At 42.4% G+C, this 27,775-nt stretch overlaps 2 protein-coding genes across 4 annotated transcripts; both read left to right on the top strand.

The window, feature by feature from the left end:
* Positions 1 to 369: 369 nt before the first annotated feature.
* Positions 370 to 12,413, top strand: pias4a (protein inhibitor of activated STAT, 4a). Its single transcript, XM_053429907.1, has 11 exons — positions 370 to 469; positions 2,028 to 2,409; positions 2,528 to 2,612; positions 2,725 to 2,766; positions 2,931 to 3,021; positions 4,677 to 4,805; positions 7,106 to 7,211; positions 7,396 to 7,469; positions 7,587 to 7,747; positions 8,735 to 8,886; positions 9,044 to 12,413. Exons 1-11 carry the CDS (start codon positions 443 to 445, stop codon positions 9,316 to 9,318), a joined length of 1,524 nt encoding a protein of 507 aa, XP_053285882.1. The 5' UTR covers positions 370 to 442; the 3' UTR covers positions 9,319 to 12,413.
* A 4,224-nt stretch (positions 12,414 to 16,637) lies between these two features.
* On the top strand, positions 16,638 to 26,538 carry map2k2a (mitogen-activated protein kinase kinase 2a). Of its 3 annotated transcripts, none has more exons than XM_053429911.1 (12): positions 16,638 to 16,945; positions 17,293 to 17,469; positions 17,673 to 17,883; positions 19,021 to 19,167; positions 19,312 to 19,389; positions 19,779 to 19,830; positions 22,506 to 22,630; positions 23,258 to 23,471; positions 23,594 to 23,658; positions 23,781 to 23,842; positions 24,025 to 24,070; positions 24,759 to 26,538. In XM_053429911.1, the coding sequence occupies exons 2-12, from the start codon at positions 17,384 to 17,386 to the stop codon at positions 24,867 to 24,869; spliced, it is 1,197 nt and encodes a 398-aa protein (XP_053285886.1). In that variant the 5' UTR covers positions 16,638 to 16,945; positions 17,293 to 17,383; the 3' UTR covers positions 24,870 to 26,538. The 3 variants fall into 3 exon arrangements, with proteins under 3 accessions (XP_053285886.1, XP_053285885.1, XP_053285884.1); XM_053429910.1 differs by having other exon boundaries at positions 16,638 to 17,075; XM_053429909.1 differs by having other exon boundaries at positions 16,639 to 17,177.
* The last annotated feature ends 1,237 nt before the right edge of the window (positions 26,539 to 27,775 follow it).

The following is a 27,775-nucleotide window of genomic DNA, read 5'->3' as shown; positions in this document are numbered from 1 at the left end:
CATTAACTCCATAACTGACTCACAACCCGAAATGGATTATTTGGCTCGGAGTGAACTTGTAGGGACCATGCGACCATTTCCACTTGACATCTCGTGCTTTAAATAAACAGTGAATATAAACAGTTTTTAACACTTGTGTTCAGGATATCTCAACACTATTAAACCGGAACACCACGGATATCACAAAACGGTCACTCATTTTGTCACAAACACACACCGAGGCCTAATTCTGACACCAGACCCGACTCTTAGTGTTTGAAAAAAAAGTTGTACTGTAACTTTAAAAAACCGCGAGCCCGCCCATTGCGTATGCAGCGCAAAGGAGTCTGGTCGGGGACCCGCTGTGATTGGTTAAAGTCACCTGTCCGTCAAAGCAGGCTCTGCGTCTCATTGGTGAAAGACTAACCGTCGTCTCTGACTCTCGCGGTACTGCTGCTCGAAGATGGCGGCCGAACTGGTGGAAGCGATGGTGAGTCGAGCTCGGATAGATTTGGTTTGAGGGGAGACGGCTGCGGGTTTGCGGCCTGAAGTTCGGCCCCGTCGTGGGGGAAACCTGGGGCTTTGCTTGAACATGGTTTAGAGTTTATATTCTCCCAAATGTGGCCCATTTCGTTCATGACGAAACGAACTAGCCTGCGCCGCTAACGTAGCTAGCCCGCTAGGTAGCGACAACCAAGCAAATGCGTTGGTTCGGCTAGCATCACGCTGCCGCTAAAGGAAGAAATCGAAATGAATGATGGGTCCATCCAGACAATCGGGGGGCTGCTGCCAGCTTCCCCTCTGCCCTGTCAAGACGTGACGGTATTTATCAGACGGATACGTGTCTCTGTATTTTAGTTTACGGAACTGAGCACCTGTCAAATTGTTCCGTTGCTATGATTGAATGCCGACAGCCCAGTCCTGAAAGGAGCTAGCCAGACGAGAGCTGCGGCTACACTGCTGTTGTTCGAGTGAGGCTGAGGAAACACAAATCTTTATTATTTTACGACCGCAATTTCCTACGCAGCTTGTCTACCAGAAGCCAACCGTTTAGCGACGTTACTGTGATATTGTATTTGTAGACGCATCTGCCAGTTAAAGCGTGTCACACTGCAGCCGTTTCCTCAATCAACAACATTCCGTTTGTTGTCAAGTTCCTTCACTCCACGTAGCTGCTGCCTTTTAATATGTACCATCATGCGTATGCTTTGTCCGGAGGTAACCGATTGCTCTCTTTGGGTCAATACTGTTCAAGTATAGTGTGGCGTATCGAAGTCTGGACGCATTTTGGCCTCAGTGACATTCATCTGTGTATATTTATAATTTTAGCTACACTTTCATTCATAGAGTAAATGGGCATCATCAGCCCGTTATTGTTATTCTTCCATTTTAAAGTTTGGCTCTGATTGACCCACGAGGGTCCAAGCCATCAATGTAAATGGATTTTTAACAGTATGCTTGGTTTGATTGATTACCGGTGAGCCCACTAGTAATGTTACATGCTCACATAAAATGTGTGTTGGTGAGTTGTACACTGATACGAGTGCACTGAGAATGTTCACACCTCCACAAACAGTCCCCCTTTGAAACACGTTTGATTTCACTTAATACAGATTGCTATTTGGATCTCCAACAAGTTGCACACACACTTGAAAATATTATTCCCCTAAACGTGCTAGATTTTTTTTTCCCTATCAATTTCACCTGCCTACTAACAGACAGATGAACCCAGATGAAAACATATCCTCCTTGGCGTATGGTAAACAAAGGTCGAAAATACAGTTTCTATAAAGTATTAGTTCGTGAGCGCACATTGTTGTGTTTACCTTTTGAACATTTAGTTTTAAATGTCTTTTCTTCCCAGGCATGAGCTGTCGCTTGGCTTTTTTTGTCATTGCTTTTCTTCTGATTACCAGTCTCTGTGCCTTACATGACGTTGAAGGCATATAGTGTGACTGCAATACAGTGAAATGCATACATGTCATATCTTTACTGCCGTTAGAGAGTCAATGTCCTAAAAATTGTTTATGGTTTATTCATCTCTGTAGAACATGGTCAAAAGTTTCCGGGTGTCAGACCTGCAGACACTGCTGGCCTCGATGGGTCGCAGCAAAAGCGGGCTGAAGCAGGACCTGGTGGGGCGCGCACTGCGGCTGGTGCAGACCGAATACAGCCCAGAGCTTCTGAAGAATGTCAGGCAGCTCTACGAGTCGCGCTTCCCCAAATCTTCTGGCTGGCTTGCGGCACGGCGTCCAGAGGGCGTCCCGGTTGCCTACTCGTCCCTCAGCTCATCCCCCACCGCCACCTCTCAGGGCGCAGACTACCTCAACGGCATTTCCAAACCATCTCCGACACCTGCAGCAGAGGTCAAGCTAGTGCCACTACCCTTTTACCAAACCCTGGAGACACTGTTGCCACCAACAGAGCTAAGTAAGTATAGACAACTCGATTTTCTTTGTTCTTGTAATATATTAATTGATTTGAGAGAAATATTATATTCCCTACTGGGTTATTCAACTATGCACTGTGTTTTAATTCAATTTTACAGTTTCCCAGAACAATGAGAAACTGCAGGACAGTCAATGCATATTTGAGTTAACACCAACCCAAGCTGATCAGATCAGAAATGCAAGGTAAGGGAGTTAAGCATTTCTTATCAGATTTAGCTTTGCACAGTTATTAGCATCTTAATTTAGGATTATGTAACTCATGCGCATTTTAATTAAGTACCTTTTACTTTCTTAGCGAGCTTCGTCCAGGAATCAGATCAATCCAAGTGGTTCTTAGGTAAGTTTTCAGCAATTCCCTTTGAAACTTAATATTTAACACAATCCTGTTGTCTGGACTGTGCTCGTTTTGCCAGTGTTAATCAGAATGTTTCTGACGGATAAGGAAATATAGTTTTACCATGTTTAGTAATATTTTCTCTCTGTTGTCACTCTCTGTTGCAGAATCTGTTACACAGACTCCATTGGTGTCCAGGAGGACCAGTATCCCCCCAATATTGCTGTCAAAGTCAACCAGTCCTACTGTCATGTGCCAGTGAGTGAATTCTCTTATTTGACTTAAGCTACAACTTAAGGACATAAATGCTACTAAAGCAGAACTGATCCTCTGCTCTTGTCAGTCCTCAGTCTCTGTATGGATAACAAACTGTAGTGTTTTGTGTCATGTACTGGTGGGAAAGATTCATATTTACTGCATTGTTGTTTTCGAGCTATGTTGTTGATACAAAAGTGGTATTTTTTTTTTGTCTTTGCTGACAGCCCAACTCAAGTCTTGGCCAAAAAATGACTGACGTCATGATGCAGTGACTATTTAGTGATATTGAAGAAAAAACTTGAGTGTTACAATATTGATGTTGATATAGGGCTGCTCGATTAATCTAAATTTAAGCCTGATTTCGATTATGGGGTCAAACGATCTCCAAACTACTATAATCGAGTAGAAACGATTATTTGTCCTCCCCCCAAAGCCTTCAGCGGCTAAGCTGACTGGCACTGACTCTCAAGCAGCCGTAAAGTGAAGGAGGCGAGTTGTGTGTGTGGTCACTGGTGGTGAAAAAAAAATGCACGAGTGGAAAGGCAGGGAGGGCCCCAACCCGTTTGATCGACTAAAAGGGTCGAAAAAGTTTGAGCAGCTGCACACCATGTAGCGGCCACGCCGCGCACCGCTATTCTCAAGCGCGCCCCCGCCTGGCTGCTTAGACCGGTCAGACCGGAACCGCATTTCTCAGTGCCGGTCAGCGAGTGTTAGGGTTGCCATCATTAAGGGTTTGAATAACCGGGCACCAATATCCTGGTTTCACAGAGGAATAAGACACGCAACCGTCATCTGTGTTTATCTGAACCGGAAGTGATTCACTTTATTGCGCATGCTCCAGTCATTTAAAGAATAAAGCATAGACTTCAGAATAAAGGCACATAATTGTTTGAATAATCATGATTTCGAAATTGTCCAAAATTATCGTGATTATGATTTTTTTTTTTTCATAATCGAGCAACCCTATGTTATATACATTTAGCTCTGATGTCATATATTACAGCGACTTATCATGGCTGCCCTGTCTTTTAAAATCAAATGTAGCAGTAATGGACAAGAAAGGTGCTATATGTTGTACATATTATATTCAGACCAAACCTAAAGCCACTAATAGACATTATTAAAATATTACTTCTAGCCATCAAAAAAGCTGCAAGTAGTAGTAGGATGGCTTTCTCTTGCAAAACAGTTCCTCTACCTGAACATACTGTTGGAGGAGAATGGAATTTTTTTTATTTTGTGTTTTTCCTCCCAAATCCTCTTTTGATTTTCATCTTTCCTCCTCTGTCTTTCAGTAGCTTTTCTAGTTTTATGTTCAAATGTATTTATGTTCCATGTGTTTAAATGGACTCGTCGGTCTGTTGAGATTGGGTATGTCTTATTTAAATTGAAAACTACAAAGAAGGGGAAAGCATTGGCTTTATTTATTTAACCTCTTTATAAAAAGACTAGAAACTATGTTTGACTTTTGTGTTTCTTTGATAAAATAGTGACTGTGCAACCAGCACAATAAGAACCTGACTACTTTCCAATTGTATTGAAGCCCTTTAGCGGGAATACTGATACCTATGTATACAAATCATTCAAAAACTGATATCTGGATAGAGTTTAAGATGATGTAAATAATACTTTTGCATTTTTGTGTGTATTTACAGGGCTATTACCCCTCTAATAAGCCTGGAGTTGAACCTCGTCGCCCTTGTCGACCTGTAAACATCACTCCCTGGTTGCATCTCTCCAGTGTCACAAACAGAGTCACCATCACCTGGGGAAACTTTGGCAAGGTAAGAGTCTGATTCTCATATTTAGGCTCAGATCAGGGTCCTGAGTTCTGCTCAGCCTTGCGTGGTGTAGCTCCTAAAGAAGGCTTTCAGAGGCCAAGGGCTGAATTACTTCAGTGAACCTCTTAAGTGTTGCTCCCACAATCCTTATCCTGTTAAGCAGCTGGAATACCAACGAATACACTCTCACCTCTGTTCACACCTTCTTTTTAGAGTTCTTGTAAACCAATTAGGGATAAGAACTGTGAAAGTTGTACCTAAACCCAATTAACAGTAACAAAACAATGCAGTTTTAAACTAACCAGAGCACCTTTTTTTTTAGAGGCAAACTAGGGTTGGTGGTTGAGGGGGGGGTGAGGAGAAGAAGGCCAAAGAACATGTTGGATTTGATTTAACATGTAGCTACGTAACCAAAAATAACCAAAGAAATTAAAGGTGGCATGTGTGTGTCCCGCACAGTTTTAACATCCAGAGTTCAATCTGTATATTTTCCAAGACCACAGTTCCGTTCAATCCCGAGATGATAAGCAAGATGCCTCACTCGTTAGCTATTTCCACCAGCAGATCTGGGGGGAAAAACAAAAGTAGTCTACTGAAGTTAGTATACAAAAGTATTTACTGAGAAAAATGATGACTCACCAATCTCAATTCCTTCTCATCTCTCTTGAGAGTTGCACTTCAGGAGTACCAGCTGTTTGTTTTGCCTCATCTTATAGAGATTGCAATTTCTTCCAATACCGAGTGATTAGAAGGCATTTGTCTGGCCAAAGAAGATCACTTAGAATTTTACAATATAAATTGATAAAATTGTCGTCAATCTTAACTTGACTATCCAAAATTACAATGTGGTATATTTTATCAAATTTATTTGGTGGTCAGAATTTAGGCAAAGGATGACTGGTGTAAAACACAGACCAAGAGATAGTAAGACAACATCTTTCAAGGGCCAAATTAAATCACTGAATATATATATATATACAGGATTCTTCCTAATGTAACGGCTGTTTTAGATGTCTGACGTCAGATGGTAATGCTGATAGTTCTTGCGGCTGATTTCCAAATTTTAGTCAGTCTTTCGCAGTACTGAGTGTTTGCCAGAGTGAGAATTGAAAAACCCGCTCATAGCATTGTGTTGTCTCATGAACTTCAGTGGCAACAAGGCTCCTTCATTAATTTTCCCTCTGAAAGAGGTTTCAGCTTCTTCTGCACTAGCTTGCTCAACACAAAACTTACCTACATACCACTTTGAGTACTTATTGGGTACACACGCTCTGCCAAGACCTTCAACTTTATCCAACAGCATTTATCCATTCAACTCATTCAGTTTAGCTCAATGTTTCAGTTTACTTTGTGCTTGTTGATCCACTTTAGCATTTATGAAGCACGTATTTAAGCACACGTGCACCATGCACAAGAAGCGATGCCCCGTTTACCCACAAACATGAATATGAATTGAGCTTTTTTATAAAGATCAGCTCTAAGTGAGAGATTAGAAAATATCAAAGGAGCAGAATCTCTTGTTGATCAGCCTTAATGCTGCCAAGAAGGGGTCAGGCAGGGCCACTGATACAGTAAAGGCTAGAGATGAAGCACACGTGTCTAAACTGAATGAATGTCAAATCAATCCGTTTTTTTCCTTTTAGTCGAACAGTGATTTATACAAAATCATGTATAGAAATAAAATTCATTGATAATTGTTTTATTGTCGAATCGGAGACCTTATTCCTCTTTTTTATTCCTCAGTTGTTTATATATATATATATATATACTCACTCACTCACACCCTACTATTACCGGGTTGGACCTCCTTTTTCCTTCAGAACTGCCTTAATTCGTCGTAGCATAGATTCAACAAGGTGCTTGAATAATTCCTCAGAGATTTTGGTCCATGTTGACATGATAGCATCACGCAGTTGCTGCAGATTTGTCGGCTGCACATCTATGATGGCAATCTCCACATCAGTAAGTCCACCAAATCCCAAAGGTGCTCTATTGGATTGAGATCTGGTGACTGGAGGCCATTTGAGTACAGTGAACTCATTGTCATGCTCAAAACATCTTCTATGTCCAATTTTGAGCCTCTGCGAATTGTAGCCTCAGTTTCCTGTTTTTAACTGACAGGAGTGGCACCTGGTGTGGTCTGCAGCTGCTGTAAACCCTAGAGATATATTCAATATTTGCCCTATTTACAACCTAAACAAATATTGAAGGGAGCTGAGTACTTGGAAGCTGCTCTATATACACTATATACTTTTTTGTCTTTTAAGTCTGTGCTCACAACCTCTGAATTGGTGTGTTTTCAGCGGTACTCGGTGGCTGTGTATTTAGTGAGGGTCTTCACTGCAACAGACCTCTTCAGCCAACTCAAACTCTGCTCGGTGGAGAGTGCAGATCGCTGTCGTGAACGCAGTAAGTTTGACTTGATCTCCTAAATTGTGACAGTTTCTATTACGACTTAATATTAAACTGATTTGAATTATATTACTACAAGTCATTGACTCAACGTTTGTTTATTCTGTTTTGGTTGGACTGGATTGTCTATTTATTGTGAAAAATGTGGTGCCCTAAATGTTGACCAACTATTTATCTACAGTCCAAGACAAACTTCGTTTTGACCCAGAAAGTGAAATTGCGACCACAGGCCTTCGAGTTTCTCTCATCTGTCCAGTGAGTATATCTGCATGAGACCACTTGACAATTTCAGCTGTGATAAAGTTTCCTTCATATCTGTGCTGCTACTTTGCTGGATGTCTTTAACATGCTTTGTCTTCTCCCATTTCCCAGTTGGTTAAGATGCGGCTCGGGGTACCGTGTCGAGTTTTAACTTGTGCCCATCTCCAGTGTTTCGATGCAGTCTTCTTCCTGCAGATGAACGAGAAGAAGCCCACGTGGACTTGCCCTGTCTGTGACAAGCCCGCTCCCTTTGAGCTGCTCACAATTGATGGGTAAGGAGACAGAAACATGCTCTGACTGGTTCCACCCACACACCATATTTTCAATAAATTCTGAAATTTCACCGATGTGTAGTCTGGACGACCCCTGTGTTCCGAAGCCAGCATGGAGAAAATGTATGAAGCTGCACAGATGTGGGGGCCTTTTATAGAACTTTTGACACAAGTTGGATCTTGCACTAGCCTTCTGTGTTTTCATTTAAAAAAAACGCTTTGGCGGTTTTGCTAGTCATGAGAGGGTCATTATCCATTTTGTTCTGCAATTCTAAACCTGTTATCTGGTTATCGCTCAAAACCTTTGATCAGCTAAACTGGCTTGTTTATTGACTCTCTGATCGACTTGTCCTAACACCCCTACAATTTAGAGAACCATGCCACAGAGCTGTGATTATGTCGTTTTTGTATTTTACCTGGATAAGTTCAGTGACACATCTAAAGGTCCCAAATGTTTCTACTACATTGTGGCTTTGGTTATCTGCATTTTTGTTATAAAGAGAATTGTTAGTTCTTTGGAAAAACCCAGAGGAGCCTGCAGTCCATTTCTGTCGACAACAGTTTGGGCGTGTCATTTCTTGCAAATTCTAAACACCTCTGACAGACATAACCTTACTTTGACAAAGACGGAAAGCATTGTGTTCCCGTTTAGCTTCAAGGTTTATTTGCATTCCTTAAATAAAGCTTTTGTGAAAAACTCGTCTGTAACTGATCGCTATGTTCAGTTTCAAATGGCCTAATTACATAATGTTGTCAGGTTTATTTAGTGATGGCTCTGAAATATACCGATGGAGTACAATTTTCATCCAAATATTTTAGCAGAAGTTGCTTATTTTCTCTATGAAGTGTAATTGGAATAATATCCATTTTTATAACTAAAATGATCAACATTTTATCTGGAATTTCTCCTGCTGTTGAGTATTCTGTTGGTTTTCTGATGTGTGTGATCTTTTGCAAGGCAACTCTAACCTGCCGTGTGTTTTTCAGACTGCTATCTGAGATCCTGAAACAGACAAGTGAAGACATTGAGGAGATTGAGTACCTAACCGACGGCTCCTGGCAACCCATCAGAGATGAGAAGGAGAGGGACAGGGATAGAGAAAGCAGCAACACGCCAGACTACCCTGATGTTGATATATGTGAGTGTCAAACCCTGAGACATTTTTACAGCTTCCAGAGAGTGGAAATGCTGAACACCAGATACACTCCTAAAATAATGCAAATGTCAGATGCTGCAGACATTCTGGAAAATCTGTCATCTTGTAACACACATTTTTGAATGACATCTGTCTTTAGGCATTCCTGAGGCAAACGGTCATTCACCAGCCCACAGCAGCACCAGCCTGACGGGCAAATCTGGCAGCAGTTCCGTGGGGGGGGCAGGAGGCACAGGTGGAACATCCGTGGCGCCCAGCGGAGGTGCGGTGGTAGATCTAACTCTTGACTCTTCCTCTGAAGAGGAAGGCGGCGGGGCAGGAGGGGACAGCGAGGACACAGAGGATAGCGCCGACAGTCCTGCCCCGAAGAGGGGCCGATATAACTACGACAAGGACCTGGTTACTGCCTACTGACCCCGCAGCTCTGTCCCCGCATAGACTGACACACACACAGAGACAAAGGCAGGGGGCTCAAAAGGAACTTGAGGACAGGAACAGTAATCTACTAGATGCAACGACCCTCCCTTACGCCCAACATTAGAGCCTTTTAGCAGCTCTGGTTTCTACCCGTACAAAACAAACACACTCAAACATGCACTGTTAATGAATCTTGAATCTAGAGCGATTAGGATTCCTCTTTGTACTGTACACCACTGGAAGCGACTCTAACTCTTTTTGGTCAACTGTCACCTCACAGTGAATATCTGTACCGTCCTGCCTCTACTAAAGAAACTGAATGGATCGAGCACCCCGACACCACCATCCCTTTCCTCCTCTCCTCCTCTCTCCAGACTATTTCCTCTCTTCCACTCCATCACTCTTTGTAATTGACTTGGAATTACTGGCTCTTTTAGCCGTGGGCGTTCAATGTTTGCGTTTCAGATTGTGTCACATTTGTGATGAACAGGCAATTTGAAAAGCGGAGGCACCTCAGTAGTTTTTGGTGAAGGATCAAAAACAACCATGGAAAAGGGGCACGAGTAACTTTTGGGGAGGACACATGGTAGAGGTACGTGGAGTGTGATGCAAATCGAAACCTCTTCTGTTGGGTTATAGTTTCTTCGTTCTTGGAATGAGTTCAAAGCTTGAAAGGGTTTTTTCAGGAATTTATCCTTTTAATTATGAAAGGGCAGAACACAATACTGGCCTCTGATGTGTGATGCTTTCCATTTTTATTTTGTCCTTTAGATAAGAGAACCTACCTCAGTCATAAAAAAAAAACTTAGCAGACTGACCAGAGAGTAGCTGAGAAAGAGCAGAGGACAGAAGAATTGATGAGTCTTTCTGAAGCCAATTTTACACTGGAGATTTTCTTTTTCCTACATATTTTTTTTTTTTTCTTCTTCAAAGTCCATTGTTACATGCCGCTCCATTTCCTCCGCAGCAACAACATCATGTTGAAGGACTAGGTAGCTTGTGGTTAACCACCAGGCTAACTGTTGGTGTCAGTGATGGGTGGAGCGGTCCCACTAAATAACACATTGCTGTAGTTGTTTTTGCTGTAATAGGATTAAAATATGGTTGGTGTATCAACAGTGCAAATGGGCATAAGACATCAAAATTACTGTTCGGCTGCTCTGCCAAAGCAGATAATTTTAGATTTCACTGACAGAAGGTGGTCATGAGAATTTGGTGCCTTTTTATCTTTTTTTCTTTTCTTTTTTTTTTTTACACTAGCTGAGCTGGCCAATCAGATCCCCCAGTCTGAGAGGCATTTTGTTTGTTTCAATTGCAGTACGAGCAACTCAGAATAAAGAATCTGAGATAAAGGACAGTCATGGAACAGGTTTCAGAAGTGCTGTCCTTTTTTTTTTTCTTCCCATATTTTGGTGTCTTCTCTACAAGCATATTTATTTTATTGCTTCATGTTCTCATAACAGTTGTGTGTAATAAATCATCATAGTATTTGGCTGAAGCTCTATACAGTCAGGAGCTTGTACTCGCAGAAAGCAGGATACTTCAGCTGCTGTGGTTTTGGGTGTGGAGAGGCTCATGGCCGGGCTGTTGATGAACAGTCCTATTTCTTTTCCTTTGAATGAATCCAACCTGGGTCAAAGAAGCATTTGGAGCATTTCTTGTGCCGACAGGGTTGAACATGTCTAACTCGACAAATCTGAATGACTTGAAAATAAGTGCAACCCCTGCCAAGCTGAAAGTCATTCATTGAATTACAAATTGTCCCGTCTGGAACAAGTGGAGCTGCCTCAACCAACAATCCCCCTTCGGCCTCCGCTCAGTGTATATTAAGTCACGTGTGTTTGCTGGAGTAGAACTGGACTTGCGTTGCCACACACTAGGCTCAGACTAATGCTCTTCTACACCCGCACTAGTGTTGTCGGTTTGCGATCGCTGCTACTCGGATGAGGAAACATGGGCTGCACGTGTTTGCATTAGGTTTGTCTGCAGGACGGTCAGAAGATATTGCTGTGTTGATAGGGCTGTTTGCACTTTCATTGGACATAGAGTTTATGGCTTATTTATTTTTACGCCATCCTGTAGTGAGTATTAATCCAAGATAAATTACCTTTGGGACCAGACATCCACTTACATCTCATGCATTTGAATCTGAACATGTGAAACTAAAAAAAGGGTGCAGTCATACTCCACTGTAAAACACAATTCTGATCCCTTTTTGCCAGGCCTCACTGTCATAGTGCATCGTGCAAGCGGGACGTTGATTTGAAAAAAGTAGGTTGACAAAAATCGGGTCTTCCATTTCTCTCCTCTTTTTGACACATTGAAGTAGATTTCAAAGAGAACATACTGGTGAAAATATTTGGTAATCACACAAAATTGATCGATGACCTCTACTCCACCTGAGTCTGTCCCTGCAAGGATATTCTTTATACAGCGCTTTGAAGCAAAAATTTATTGTGAAGAACTCTAATACCTGTTTTTTACTAGGCAATTTGAGTAACTGCTATACATTTAAAATGACACTGTTCATTTGTCGCTAGGTATTGAAGGTTATTATTTGAATGGATCTCCTAAACTTGTCTTTGCCTTCATGGTTAAAGATGAGAGGCAGTGCAGGTTGCTTCTGTGGATCTGAGCCAGATGTGTTTGTGCAGGTTGTTTTGGGAGCAGGAGAGAGCTGAGAGTCTGGTCTTTTTGCAGTGGCATCTCTTCATCTTACAATTATTGCATAAGGTAGCATGGGCAGAGGCTTACAATCCCTGATGTAAATGTTTTGTTTTTTGTGTTTTTTTTTACATGTTCATATTAAAAGACAATAAAATTAAATAATATTTTATTAAGCCTTGAATCGCCTCCAGTTGTTCCTAAGGGTGGACAGACACAAGGAGCTATTGAATGGCAGCTGGAGCTGATGCCACTGAGGACTGGGAGGACTGGTTCTGAGGTGTGGATTGTTCATGTCCTGTACCAAATGCTCAGATCTGGGGATACATTTGATGCCTGTTGAGGATAAAACTGTAAAATTTCAAATGATCGTATTCTAACAGCTGTTATTGACGTGTGGAATTAATTAAAATCAGTTCTTAAAAATATTTGTGCTTCGTTTTATTTTGAAACTGTTTTGATGTTTGGAGAAAGGTCGCTATTCTTCAGCAGAATAGCAAGGCAGGTTTCATTCCTCTCCGACACATCAGAAACCTGAGGCTTCAGTAAACATTGGTAACAGGTGATGACGGAAAATATATGCCTGGTCTGACTAACCGGAATTTCTGCTGAGGCTGCAGACTGTAGAGTCAGAACACCAGGTACTGTACTGCTCATCACCTATAGCTAATACAAACCCTCCAGGGAAGCATAATGGAACATGATGGTGCATCTCTGCAGAGGAGACAGAGCGACTGGTCAACATGTGAGGGAAGAAAGAATCCAGTCAAATACAGAGAGTCCAAAAATAAAGAAATCCTGCTCCACGTGCATTTGTCCTGAGACTGGAGCCACGGCTCAACTCCCAGATCAATTATGACCACACAGCCAATACATCACTGGAGTCTCACTGTCCTCGATAGGAAGAGACTATGGCAGACTTAAACTGTCAGATTCAGCTTAAATTTTTTGCACAAAAAAAACCCTGTTGATCTGAAGTCTCATAGGCTACTTTCCTTTTGAGGTTAACTTAAAGGTTCAGTGATTTAAAAAAGACAGCTCTATTTAAAGCACTCACTGTTTCTTTGCTCTTCTGTGAAAAACTTTGCATGTAACTGTACTCTGTAGTGTTTGTGTAATGTGCTGTTACTGTCCTGTTGTGACCTGTCAAGGCTCTGACAGTTTGAATTATCTCGAAGCCATTATCTGGTATGGTGCATAAAATGTTCACAGTTATCTTCTAACTGAAAAGTCCCGTTTTAAATCAAACAAATAGAAAATAAATGAAGTGGCACTTTTATCCATTTAGAGTTTAGGAAAAAAAATCGAATCAAACTTCCCTTTTTTTAAAGCAGCTCTCGCTCTGCCGAGTGTTTCTAACCAGTTGCATCAACCCCTGAAGCAACAAGAGGAAACAGAGTTGTATCAGACTGAGACATGTTTATCTGAGAGGAGCACACGAGTAAAATCGGATTAGATGCTGCAGATTATAGATCTGATATCACATGTTGGTTTAGTTACAAATGCAGTTTGAAGCCACTGCTAGATCGTTCAAGGTTATTTGAATTAAATCCAGGGGCGGCTTCTGGTACAGGCGACATAGGCGGTTGCCTAGGGCGCAAAAAGCCAAGAGACTGATTTATCATGACGTGACACATGCAATGTAAAACAATACAGTAACGTCACACCATCATCCTCTAACCCCGGGACGCACCAGAGGTAGAAGCGCTGCGAAAGCGGTCCGCCTCCTTTCCTCGCCCCTGTTAAATACACTCCTGATCAAAATCTTAAGACCAGTTAAAAAATTTCATGAATTTGCATTTTGCACTGTTGAATTTTAGGAAGGTTCTAAGTAGAGTTTCAAAATGCAAAAAGAAGAAATGGGAACAAGAGCCCAAAAGTTGTGAGCAGGCAATTTATTGAAAACAACAATTTAACCGACAACTGAAGTAGGCTGTTCATCAGCTGATCAAAAGTTTAAGACCACAGAAAAAAAAAAAAAAAAACTCCTAAAACAGAAATTAAAGTGTCAAAAACTGACTCAGTAATGAGTAGCTCCACCATTATTGTTGATCACTTCAAGTGTTTCCAAATGGCTAGTGCGAATGTTGCGCCAAGTGGTGAAGATGGCTTCACGAAGGGCATCCACTGTCTGGAACTGAAGTCCATTTTTGTAAACTTCCCTTGCCATCCATCCCCATGTTCTCAATTGGATTAAGATCAGGGGAACATGCAGGATGGTCCAAAAGAGTGATGTTATTCTCCTGGAAAAAAAGTCTTGGTCAGACGTCATTGTGAATTGGAGCGTTGTCCTGCTGAAAAACCCAGTCGTTATCACACAGACGAGGGCCCTCAGTCATGAGGGATGCCCGCTGCAACATCTCCACATAGCCAGCTGCTGTTTGACGCCCCTGCACAACCTGGAGCTCCATTGTTCCATTGAAGGAAAAAGCACCCAGATCATGATGGCGCCCCCCACCACTGTGCCACATAGAAAACATCTCAGGTGGCATCTCCTTGTCATGCCAGTAACGTTGGAAGACATCAGGACCAACAAGGTTACATTTTTTCTCGTCAGAGAATAAAACTTTCTTCCACCTTTGAATGTCCCATGTTTGGTGCTCCCTTGCAAAGTCTAAACGGGCAATTTTGTGGCGTTGAAGGAGACGTGCCCTTCCTTCGCAGATGCCGTCTGATGGTTATTGGGCTGCAGTCAGCACCAGTAATGGCCTTAATTTGGGACGAGGATCGTGCCGTGTCTTGACGGACAGCCATTCGGATCCTCCGGCTCAGCGCCGGTGAGATTTTTTTGGGTCTACCACTTGATTTTTTTGTTCCATAACCGTGAGGATCTTTTAAGAAATGCAAAATGACTTTCTTACTGCGTCCAACCTTAGCAGCGATGGCACGTTGTGAGAGGTCTTGTTTATGCAGTTCAACTATCCTACCACGTTCAAAGACGCTGAGCTTTTTTGCCTCTGCCATCAAGAGATCTTCAGTGTGATTACTTGACAGGAAATGACATGGAATCCAAATTTTTGCACAGATTTAGGCTTTTAAAGGCTGTGGTCTTAAACTTTTTATCAGCTGATGAACAGCCTATTTGAGTTAAATTGTTGTTTTCAATAAATTTTTTGTATTTTGAAGCCCTACTTAGAGCCTTCCTAAGATCCAACAGTGCAAAATGCAAATTCATGCAATTTTTTAACTGGTCTTAAGATTTTGATCAGGAGTGTACTTGGGCTGTTCGCACCGGCCCAATATAGTGCCGGGAAGAACCGGGAAGCGCCGTGGACACACACACACACACACACACACACACACACACACACACACACACACACACACACACAAGCACATAATCTCCTGTGGGGGGGCGGCTACAGGCTTGCGTAGGTAAGTCACCTGTGAAGACCAGCATAATTTACCCCTGAACCAGCGCGGAGAAAGGCGCTCCCTGGGCCACAGGGATGAGCCAGCCCCACGCCACTACGCTGACTGGGTGGAACAAGGACACCAGTGGACACAGGAGCTGAGTCCAAACTCATGGGTTCGGATGAGGGGGATTATGATTAGGGCGAAACAACTGTTGCACCAGTTGTGTCCCTAACATTTCAAAAGAGAGATTCGTAATCTCGACTGTATTCAGAGAATACTTTCAAATGGAACCGCGCTGTTTGACTCATTACGGTAAAACCAGCTTTGTAACTTTACTTTCACAATTCGATCTTCAAACACATTTCACAGTCTTTTTAGTTTGTTTTATTTTTATTAATTTATCACCCAACAATTTGCAGGCGCTTTTCAAAAGCACAACTGAATTCAACACTGTCTCGTCTCCCTGGGGATATCGGTGCATATTTTCAAATGATAGCAGTCTTATAAAGTAGTTCAGTTTACAGTTTACAAAAAAATATATATATAACAAATTAAAAAAATAGATATATAAAAAATTACAATTAAAGTAAATTAAATTAAATTAATATAAAAATTTAATTTGATTAAATTAATTAATTAAAATATAAAAAAAAATTATTTAATTAAATGAATGAAAAATAAAAAAATTAACTGCGGGCGCACATACTGTGCAGAAGGCTACTGCGCACATCCTGCGCAGAAGTCCATTGCGCACATCCTGCAGAACCGAACTGGGCACATCCTGCGCAGAAGCCTACTGCGCATTTCCTGCGCAGAAGTCCATTGCGCAGGAATTGCGCGCTTTTTCTGTTTTCATATTTAATTAATTTAAATACTGTAAGATATTTTGCAATTAATAGGTGATTGAATTTCTGCCAATTTCAAGAGTTCAGTATTACCGGCTTTAAGAGGAGAGAGTGGGGATTAAACCCGCAACCTTCTTGTTGGAGTACAACATCTCTACCGACTAGCCCACACCGCCTGCTGATTCCCATGAGGAAATAAGCACAAATAGAAGATGGACAAATTATTGTCCTGTTTCTACTAGAATTTGAAAGGTGGCACTAACGGACACTTGTTGGGTGAACTTTCACTTCAATAATGATATTAATACAAAAGAGTGTGGTTTTGTGACGCGTCAGTTCCCTCTCTTCGCCACTGGGTGGCAGTGATGTGCCTCGCAGCTTGTATGCAGGCTGCTAGTGGACACATAAGAAGCAGCAGAGTCTGGAGCAGATGTGGTCAAACGGGACTTTGTGCCTCATTTAAAGCAGCGAACCTCGGGTGTTATCACACAGGGCCCATGTCGTGTGTCTCCCACGAGACGCCGCACACCCCCTCATATCTGCCTGTCAGACAGCCTCAGTCTCGCGCTATTTATGAAGGGCTCTCCCTGTGGGTGTCACAGGTCTGATGCTGCAGCTGCTGCTTCCTGTACCAAAGCACCACCAGCCACCATCCACGGCCGAAGCCCTTCTCGCTTGAGATCCCCCACACCCTGAGCCGGAGCACGGAGGAATCCGTCGCCGTCCTGCGGAGGAGAGCGAGCCGATTCGGTGTCCCGGTGTGTGCGCCGCTAAAACCCCTTCGGCGGCCCGTTGTCTGGGAAGAAGCTTAAGAAACGCAGGGCACAGTTTTTCCTGGAGCTGGTGCTAGCTTGTAGCGGCTAGGTGGCTAATGGCTAGTATTAGCAGGTAGATAAAGCAGGAGAAGCGATTTAAAAAAAGAAATGTGCTCTGTCCAAATGTTCTAAAGGCACCGACAGACGACTGGGCTTTTAACCCCCCAACCCCTCGGTATGACAGGTTTTAGCACCGTCTCTCACATGTTACCGAGAGTGCACTAATTCTTGCTAACGCTAGCTAGCTAACTGACTAGCCACCCAGAGCTGACCCTGTTGCTTTATTTCAGACTAAGTTCCTAACCAGGAGAAGAGTTCCTCAGCTGCCGCTCGGCTCCTCCAGTGCTTCGTTCGTGAAAATCGTGTGTGGAAGTTTCCGTGATGGGTCCTAAAAGAAGACCCCTGCCCCTGAACATTACGCCCATTGGGGAGGGACAGGCCACCTCCACCATCGATGCTGCATCGGAGTGAGTAACACCACAGTGGGTCGAAATGAAGTGGGTCTGTTCGAGGGAGGATGTGTGTTACTGAGCTGTGGTAGAAGTTTTCACTGTTTATTAGCAGTTAGCCTGTAATCCTGTGCCTCATCGACTGTATGCAGATGATAGAGGTCCCTGCATCATCATCATCATCTGTCTGTGTTTGTGTGTGTTCCCTGTGTCATCCTCAGAGCAAACCTCGAGGCCTTACAGAAGAAGCTGGGTGAGCTGGACCTGGACGAGCAGCAGAGGAAACGGCTGGAGGCCTTCCTCACCCAGAAAGCTCAGGTCGGGGAGCTGAAGGATGAGGACTTTGACCCCATCTGCGAGTTGGGTGCCGGAAACGGGGGAGTGGTCAACAAGGTCCGCCACAAACCCTCTGGTCTGGTCATGGCCCGCAAGGTGAACATAAACGTCTTTCTAAAGGAGCAGTGTGTCGGGTGGAGGGAGCCGAATGAAAACCCTCTCCATATGTGTTCCCACTCTCTGAGTCCAGTTTAGATTTTTGTCATGGCGCTGTAGCGTAGCTGATGTCTTGGTTTGCTGGACACACGTCGACATGAGGCCCAACTGACTTACTGTCCTGAGAAAAGCACATTGTGCACTGTGGGCTAAAGATGTACACGTGCAATAACTAGAATCTTAAGATTTTGTCTGACCTAAACCACATCCTTCCACCAAGGTCTGTGGCAATCTGTCAAGTAGCTTTTGTGTAACCCTGCTAAAACACAAACAAATGCAGATGAAAACACATTAAACACATCGGTATCCACCTGAAGTCCTCGTCAGAAAATATACAAGGAAAATCGTTCCTAACATAAAACAAGAATTTTCTACAAAGAGATGTCTCTGCTGTTAAGCCCACCCTCAAAATAATTGGAACATGAGTCAACATATGTCACAATTCAGTTCAGCAGCACAACAAATCACAACCTCCGGGACGTTAGTACTGGTGAATCAACCATTTAACATCTGAACATGTCAACCTTCATGAAGAGAGGATTTATTGCAGGGCTGTTCTATTAGACTGTATTAGTTTGAGATTTTATTCCTGATTAACTGACAACTATCCATAGATGGTGATGAATAAAATGCTGAAAATGTATATGAGCAGACTTATAAGCTCTGCCCCATCATGTAGTTGGTTCCATCTTTGTTAGAAAGCTCATTTTACACTGTCAAATGTTGTCCTCCCTTCACATTCTGACCATATCAGAGTTTACAGTCTAAGAGGTAGTTAGTTATTAGGACTCCATGCAGACTCTTGTGCAGCAACAAGCTCAAGCCTGTGGACCACCAGCTATGTTCTGACATGTCTTGAATTGGTATTTTTACATTGTGGTTGTCACTATTTTGAATATATGAATGTAACTCCAGTGTGTGTTTAGATTGCTGACACAGCAAAGTGTTAGTGATGCCAGCCTCCACCTCTGTGTGTTACTTTGAGATATGAGACGATCATACAGTGATGTTTCTGCCTCCAGTGCACTCGTCTTTGTCAGAGCAGTCATTCATGTTTTCATATTTACCCTCCTCCAGTTGATTCACCTGGAAATCAAACCTGCCATCAGGAACCAGATCATCCGAGAGCTGCAGGTGCTGCATGAATGCAACTCCCCCTACATTGTGGGCTTCTATGGGGCCTTTTACAGCGATGGAGAGATCAGCATCTGTATGGAGCACATGGTGAGAGACAAGGAGTCTTTAGTGAATTGGAGTTCTTATATTCAAACATTTGATTTTTTAAAAATAATATATTTGTTCCCAAAGAGACGCATGTGTTTTGATTTTTAAAATTTGACAATTTATTGGTGCAACCTGTCTCTACAGGATGGTGGATCCCTAGACCAGGTCCAGAAGGAAGCAAGAAAAATCCCAGAGGAAATCCTGGGGAAAGTCAGCATAGCTGTATGTATCAAACTGATTACTGTTTTAAAGTAAAATATGGAGTCTGACTCTTCTTCTCGTTTTTTAAAGGATCTGACGTCTTTGTAAATTTAAGAACAGTTTTTGCTGTCAAATATGCACTGCTCTTCCTTTGTGGGTTTGTGTCTCTTGTGTTGCCTAACCAGCTGTGAGTTTCCAGTCATGCATGAGTCACAAACAAAAAGGCTGACAGTGTTTAAATTGACTTAAAATTCCAAAAACCAAGTGTAAAAATAATTGCAAAATGAATTTTAAAATAACATCCCCTGACCTGAAAGTGTATATTTATAAATGTGTACATATTTTATCATCTGATATTTTTCTCTCTGTATTTTTGTGTGTCATGTTGAATGTTGTCTTCTTGTTTACAGGTTTTGAGAGGATTAGCTTATCTGCGGGAGAAGCATCAGATCATGCACAGAGGTGAGGATTTTGCTTTGTTGCAATAAATTACTCCTCCTAAAGTCCATTGCGCCACATTTTGAACACTGCAATACCAGAAATGCTAAATAAGCTAGTATTCAATGTAAAGGGTGGTGTTGTAATCATTCATATAGCTGGAGAGGCTTTGCCTTCAGATATCCAGTGATAACTTAAAGCAACTAAAAGGTTTAATGTTATTGCTCCGAATTTCCTGACATATAGAGAATTGTTTTTTAAATTGTATCATGATTTTCGTACAGACAACGTTTCTGTAATGCACAAAAAATATTGGAGGACAAATTCAACAAAAAATTACTCTGTTTTTCTAATACAGGATATTGATTTAAATACAACCCTGCTGCAATAGCTAACGAGACCTATGCAGTGCTTAACTTAATCACATTATCATATTTACTATTCTAATGGTTCTAAGGCTAATTCCTTAATGTTTTTTTATCACCCAGTTTGGCAATGGAAGAAAGGACCAGAACAGAAATCTGTTAAAATGATTTTCTGTCTGGTAATGGCCACAAAATCTATGGATGTTAGTCTCTAGTAACTTTGAAAGGGCAACATGGCCACATTACGGTAAATTCATCCTCATTTAGCAATAACAGAATGTAGATGTTGCTTCATGGATACTTGAGAGTAATATGACTCCCATCCCTTCAGTATTGGTGTTGGCTGAGATGTGCTGATACTGGTGATGTAACCAGCAGCGATTCAAACATGCATGTTGCAGTCTAAACATCAGATTGAAGAAAGCAGGATAATATCTTCCCTGTTATAATCGTACCTACTCTCAAACAAATACATGAACAAAACCATATATGTATGACTGCTATTTACAAATGTTACTAAACTTCTTTAAATGTAAGTGAACCCGCTTCAGATGCAACACATTAATGACACTAGGTCCCTGCACTTTTCCATTCCATTTTTTATCAAGTCGTCATACCCCCCCTCCCCCATATACACTGCATCGACATCTTAAGAGAATTAATACGCTCACCACAAGGTAGGCTATTATTTGGAAATAATTATTTGCATTCTAACAAAATTCAAAGTCAGACCATAGCATAGTCTTAAGCAGACAAGTTTTCCACAGCGCACCAGCGAGAAACAGCTGGTGTGTTGTTATGAAAAAGACTGGCTAAGGCAGACAGTCAGTGCTGCTCAGTGAAGTCCATAGCAGTGCTACAGGGTCGGCGGTACTACAGGACAGGGTTGTCTGTGAGCTCGGGCGGTAATTACAGCCTCTCGGATGTGATTATACAGCAGCCGCGCCCTGTCGACCCCTCCCTCCGCGTCTCCCTCCATCGTTCTCCCCGCTCTTTCACGCCACCTCCTTCTCAGTAACTCCTCAGACGTCCTTGGTCAGTGAGAGGGTCCGTCACCGCAGAGGACAGATTGTAGGGCTCAGTCATACCCCGTTATTTCGCAGGATGTTTTTAAGTGCTGAGCGGGAACTGTGGAGGAGAGCCTTGTTTTAAAACAGAGATGTTAGTTCATGTCCCCTTCTCTCGCTGAACACGGCACCACAGACAAATCTGGGGGATGCCGAGCGTGAAACCCGGGTTCGCTCATGGCACACTATAGTTCTGGTCACAATATTCATCTCTACATAACTGGCTCTTGAAAGATTCAATCTAGAATGTCACTAAGTTGAGAGTATACCACAGGAAGGCACACACTCATAACTATCAGTCCCCTAAACATGTCTGATTATTCTGCTGAAAAATGCTTCATCTCAAAATGTTAAATAAATAAAAATGAGAAATTATCCTGGATCATCTCCCTGATCTGGAAACTGCTTCCCTGACCCATTGTGCATTTTCCACCAAATTTCATGGAAATTGTGCGTAATCTTACTATCGAACAAACACTGATGAAAACAAACCTCCTTGGCGATGGTAAGATCAGAAAGTCCCTAAAATATTTGTTTACTGTTTAAAATTTGAAATATAAATTTATTTTTCATAACCTGCACATTCGTATCCACACGGAAAATCAAATCAAAAGTAAATTTAACACAAGTAAATCAGCTGAAGAAGACAGCTGCCTTGTTGTTGTTTTTTTGTTGTTGTGTTACGTTCGATACGACATGTGCTGGAAAACAAGGTCAGTAAACCTCAGAAGGAAACATGGAAGCTCTCGCCCGTGTTCTCTCGCTTGTGTTGGACACCAAGAATCAAATGGCCACCGCACATTGTTCATAGATCACCTTTGAAAAAAATCCCTTCTGCACTTATATATGCATGACAGCACTCTGCTGGAAAAGGGGTTGAACTAGTCTTTTCCACGTGGGTGTCATGTTTCCATCACTGCCTATCAGAGCTGGAGCTGATAAATAGCCGCTACCACTGCAGAGTCACTAGACCTGGGATTGAATGCAGTCTTCACACAAAAGAGTAAAGACAGATGTTGGTGGGTTTTGTGTCCAGTGTGAAAGGGGCTATAGATGCATGTCACACTGTACATATGGCACACATATGTGAATCCATTCATACCCACCTATTTGTGTAATCATGAATTGTTACTGTGAGAAGTCTCTTCTCTTCCGGATGAGTCCATACTGAGGTGTTAAGTACAGATGAGAGTTGAGACACAGCAAGATGAAGAATCTCACTAAACCCGCCATACGTTTGTTTGTGCCCATCCCCTCTGCCACATAGATGTCAAGCCCTCCAACATTCTGGTCAACTCTCGCGGGGAGATCAAGCTGTGCGACTTTGGTGTGAGCGGCCAGCTCATAGATTCCATGGCCAACTCCTTTGTTGGAACGCGCTCCTACATGTCGGTGAGTCAGCTCTGCACGCCTGCGCCCCCACCCCCCTTTTTTTTCTCTGGCCCTATCCCCACTTTCCTTCTCCTCTTTTTTTCTTTTTACATTTTTTTTCTCACATTGCTCCTGCTCCCTGGCCCCGCCCACTACCCTCCTTTCCTTTGGACCTCCCTCACTTCCCTGCCAAGAACCTGAGGGCCGTGCCCAGGAAAAGGGCTCTCTGGCAAAGAGCGACGCAACTGTGTTCGCTCTTTCTTGTCCTCCTTCCCCCTCAGTCTTAGACACCTGGTGGGTGCTATGAGCTGCTTGTATGGTACCCATCCTCAAACCCGCACAAGACACACTTGCCCCTTTCATCACAATTCCCAACACGCACATCTGCCCTTGCTCACTCTTCTAACAAAAACAGTCCAAAGCTGCTCTTCACTTCCTGCCAAACCCTCCCATCCTCTGTCCTCTTGCCCGAACCGCACCCCACCTCTTCTTGCCATAACACCCCCCTCCTCCCTCTACCCTTCCATTATCCACCTCCCCTCCAGTCTCTGCTCTTTCCCCACCCAGCCTCTCTGTCCAAACCTCTCTCCTGCCTGGCATCTTGGCTCTACCTGCTCGCTCTGACGTAGATTGTGTGTTTCTCAACAGCCGGAGAGACTGCAGGGCACTCACTACTCCGTTCAGTCTGACGTGTGGAGCATGGGTCTGTCCCTGGTGGAGCTGGCAATCGGCCGCTACCCCATCCCTCCTCCGGACACCAAAGAACTGGAGTCTGTGTTTGGACGGGCTGTTCTAGACGGGGCCGTTGTAGAGCCTCACACCAACATGCAGAGGCCCAGACCACCAGGCAGGCCTGTGAGCGGTATGAGACACAAATACATCCCTGAATACGCAGATGATTATATAAGACAATTTGCCATACAGGAAATTGTACGGTAATGAAGTTAATTATTTCTTTATTTATGGCATGTGACTTGTTCACAGGACATGGAATGGACAGCCGACCTGCTATGGCCATCTTTGAACTTTTGGACTACATTGTTAATGAGGTGTGAGAAATCCCCTATTGCACAATATATTATGTTAAACGCACACACACACACACACACAAGTGTTACTGTACTTTCTTTTAACTGCTCTGATTGTTCTATGCGTTGTGTTTCTTCCTCAGCCGCCTCCCAAACTGCCACTTGGCGTCTTCACCATTGACTTCCAGGACTTTGTGACAAAATGGTGAGTACATACATGTTTGACTGAGCTGTGTTTACATTGTTCTCATCTGTCTCTTCGAACAAATTTTCAAATGAAACAAGTAAAACCCATCTTTGAGGACCTAAGTGACAGAGGCAGTAATGTTTTTTTTTTTTTAAGTTTCCTCATGTCTGTAACTGTCTTAATGTTGTTTGTGTGTGCAGTTTGATCAAGAACCCAGCCGAGAGAGCCGACCTGAAGATGCTGATGGTGCGTTCCTGAGCCTCATTTTAATTTAACTGATACTTTGATCACCAGGTTGTTTGATATCTATTCTAACTAGTGCAGTACTTGTAAAGATGCACCGTGACCTTTGAGGATGTCATCAGTGACTTCATGAAACGGTTGCGTCAAATATAGTTACCATGGGAACAGTACAGTTGGCACAATTTAGAATGAATGGAGGAATCTGGGCGTTAACAGACAGAAAATGAAAATTTGGGCCTGAAGAGTTTCTGGAGTTCGCCTTTTTCATATGAAGTACGCAGTGGGCAAAGTGTAGGTCAGACGTGTTCACAACAAGAGGAAAATGTCTTGAACTTTCGGTCAGGAATGGCGTCTGGATAGATTTTTTTTTTTTTTTTGTTTTGTGTCAATCACATGTGAACAACGCACCCATTTGTGCGCTTTGATAGTTTTTTTGTCTATTTCCTTCTTTATTCTCACAAGGACTCACTCTGCTCTTTTCCGGACACTTTACTAGGGGTTTTGCACGTTAAGTATAGTGCCGATTTTCTTATCAAACACCTTCTCAATATTGCTCCTACACCTTCAAAGTTTGAATTTGATCACATTAGTGGTTGTCGAAATCTTCCAGTAACAAACAGACAGAGATACTTCCATATTTATTTTGATTCTTGCAGCACAATCATTGTTATTCTCCTTGCTTGTCTTTCAGAGTCACACATTCATCAAACGATCAGAGGTGGAGGAAGTGGACTTTGCCGGTTGGTTGTGCAAAACCATGGAGCTCAACCAGCCCAGCACTCCCACCCGCAGCACTGAGTGAACAGGCCCCCATCCTCCCCACTGCTCTGACACACCTCTGGGTCTTGCTTGCATACACATGCATATACTTAACATACACATACACAAGCCATCACACATAATGGCACTTATTTTTTTTTATCTTGCTCTGGGGTAAAATGGTTTCGGCTTCCCCCCCTCATTTATTTCCTCACAAGCAGCAGGGCCCATTGAGTCATTGTACTGTAAGACCACAGCTTCACTATGCCAATGTCAAAAGTAGCCTCAGCTCACTTCTCCACACAGCTAGGGGAGGACATAAAGCTCTGAAGGGCTGCCAGTGTGTCAGCTGAATTTGCATTGATTGCCGAAAATTATTTTGTATTGTTGAATATTCTGTATTAATCTTTTCTATGGCAACGGTCGATGGCTTCTGGGATTTTAATGAATTACCTGCTGTAGAGTTTAGGGCTGAAAATGACCAGAGAGAAATCTGAACATAAATCACATTACTTGCAAATTAAAAATTTGTTTTATTGAAGGTGAAAGCTGTTATTTTGATTTAAATCCCTTTGTCAAACTTGCTAATCTTAAAAAATTGTGACTTTGCAATTACCAATAAATTAAATTAGTGAGCAGGAGAAATGGGCCTATCAGGAGTCATTTGCACTTTTTGGTTAATGAGCGGTCAATCTAAAAATCACTTTGTGAACAGTGTCACAAACCAAAGAGGGTACTCACGACTACTAATGCCTGATCTGTGTTTTTTTTGTATGCACATTCATGAACAGTATATCAGTGTACTTTGAATGTTTATTTTTTTTTCTCCAATTGGCAACCTACACTCCGATTGTGTTGACATTGTTCCCTCTGCATACATCCCACACAGTGTGTCTCGTGTTTGAAGGCGTATGCTGTGGAGGCCTGATACACGCCAGAATGTCATTTTTGACATTGAGAAAACAATGATCAAACCGTATTCAAGGGATGGTATAGCATGGTTTATTATCTTTCTAATACTGTATGTGTATCTTATTTCCCAACATCATGGTGGGGAGGATTAGCTGGTGGTTTTTATCAAAAGCCTGAACCTCCGCAGTGTCAATATGAAATCCCAAATCACATTGACTAATTTGAGTTTAACTTTTCTTGGTTGTTGGTCTGTACTTTCCCCCCTGAGGTGTATTTGGTTATGTTTTCACTGTACTGCTAATGTGTGGCGCTCCAAGCTTTCTCTTGGGACCCAAACAGAAGAGGTGTGCTTTTGGAAAAGACTTGGGTTTGCACACGCTTGAAAACCCTTTCCTTTTGCTTTAAACCTATTTTGTCCGACTGCAAATGGAACTTAAGTCATAAGTAGTACAAAGGGTTTGACTGCTAAATTTGAACCCAGTTCAGTGTTGGTCACATGGTGGTGGTATTACACTTGCTAGCCTGCCGTCTTGCTAGAGCTCTTGTATTCTCTCTGTTATGGCTGCCCTTATTCCCCCTGAAACATGCATTCATTCAGAGCTAAATTGATGCATCGTCACTCGTATGTGTACAAAGCTATATACAAAAATTACAGGAGTACTATTTTGCAGTCTTAATATACAAATTTTTGATTTATGTAAATGACAAGGGAGAAGAGTCATTTTATTATAATATAAAAAGGTGTTGGATTATGGTTATAATGTATAAAAAGATGAAAATAAAAGTTATTTGTGAATGTACTGTTTGAGGCTAATTTTTCTTCGGCAATCCACTGTAGCTTCCCTGTGTATAATGGTGCAAATATGGCAGGAACTACTGCACTGGTGCGCATCAGATCCTGGCATCGCCAAACAAACATGAGCTGACTGGTCTGGTTGAAGTATTCTCTAGCATTGACAACTGTCATTTGTTTTTCTGGGGAATTTGCATGTTTTAAGGGGCGTTAATTTTGTACCACGGTATTTATCAAGATTAGTTCAGAACTGTCAGACTTACATGTTGAAGATTCACAACTTTTGAGTAATTTTTTTTAAAATCCGTTTTATCCCACCAAAACTTATTTCTTGAGATCATTAACAGGGGAAATCAAATTCTGAGAAAATGTTTTATATGAAATGTATATAATATATATAAAAAAATTGTATTTGTGCTTTTGGCGACACATACACAACAGTAACCCTTATTGATTTGAAAAAGTAAAAATATAAAAAAAAATCTAGTCAAATGATAAGTTGCAACTTTTTAGTGACAATTATTTTCTTTAACTTAAGTCGGTTAAAATAAATCAATGGTAATAATAACATTCTCATACATGGCCAGCTGAACGACTTGATTTTATCCTCCAGATTTTGCCTCCTATGTGGAGTGATACTGGGTTCTGATTGGCTGATAGGTGTCCGCTAAAAAGTGCAGGTCACCATAGCAACAACATCTGGGCTTGAGTGGACCCACGTGCTCGTGGCTCATCGTCGGTGACCGGACTGCGCACCGTTGTGAGAGTTGGAGCACGAGTTGGAGTTTTGATGAAGTTATGGAGGGTAAGTGGACTTTTCATTTGAAATGTTAAGCTAGTTAACGTTACCGGTGCGTGGAACTGTGTTTCCGGGTCCGGTGGGTTTGGTTCTGCCTCCGCATCTCAACAGGTAAACAAAGGAGGAACGAGTCTTAAAGTGACAAAGAAACTCAGCGTGGTGTCACGGTTTGTTTCTTACTAATGAAATAGATAGAATGGTAGTCAGGTCAGAATAAAGATGAAGCCTAAACTCCACGTTCTCACAGAAGCAGGTATGAGCTAACCTGCTAACTCCTGACCTCATTAAGTGTCCATCAGGCCCACAGCCTGAAACAGACATGTATGGCTACTAGCTAGCATTTAGCCCTTCCTAGTGGCTGAAGCCCATTTATTCAGAGTGTCATGACAAACACAGGTCTGATGCGGGGTGTCTGGACTCTATTATATTGGACTGAAGGGCGACA

Source organism: Pleuronectes platessa, chromosome 9 (assembly GCF_947347685.1).
Source record: "Pleuronectes platessa chromosome 9, fPlePla1.1, whole genome shotgun sequence".
Taxonomy (NCBI): Eukaryota; Metazoa; Chordata; class Actinopteri; order Pleuronectiformes; family Pleuronectidae; genus Pleuronectes; species Pleuronectes platessa.
The sequence above is the reverse complement of the archived record's forward strand: the minus strand, read 5'-3'. Positions and strand labels throughout refer to the sequence as shown.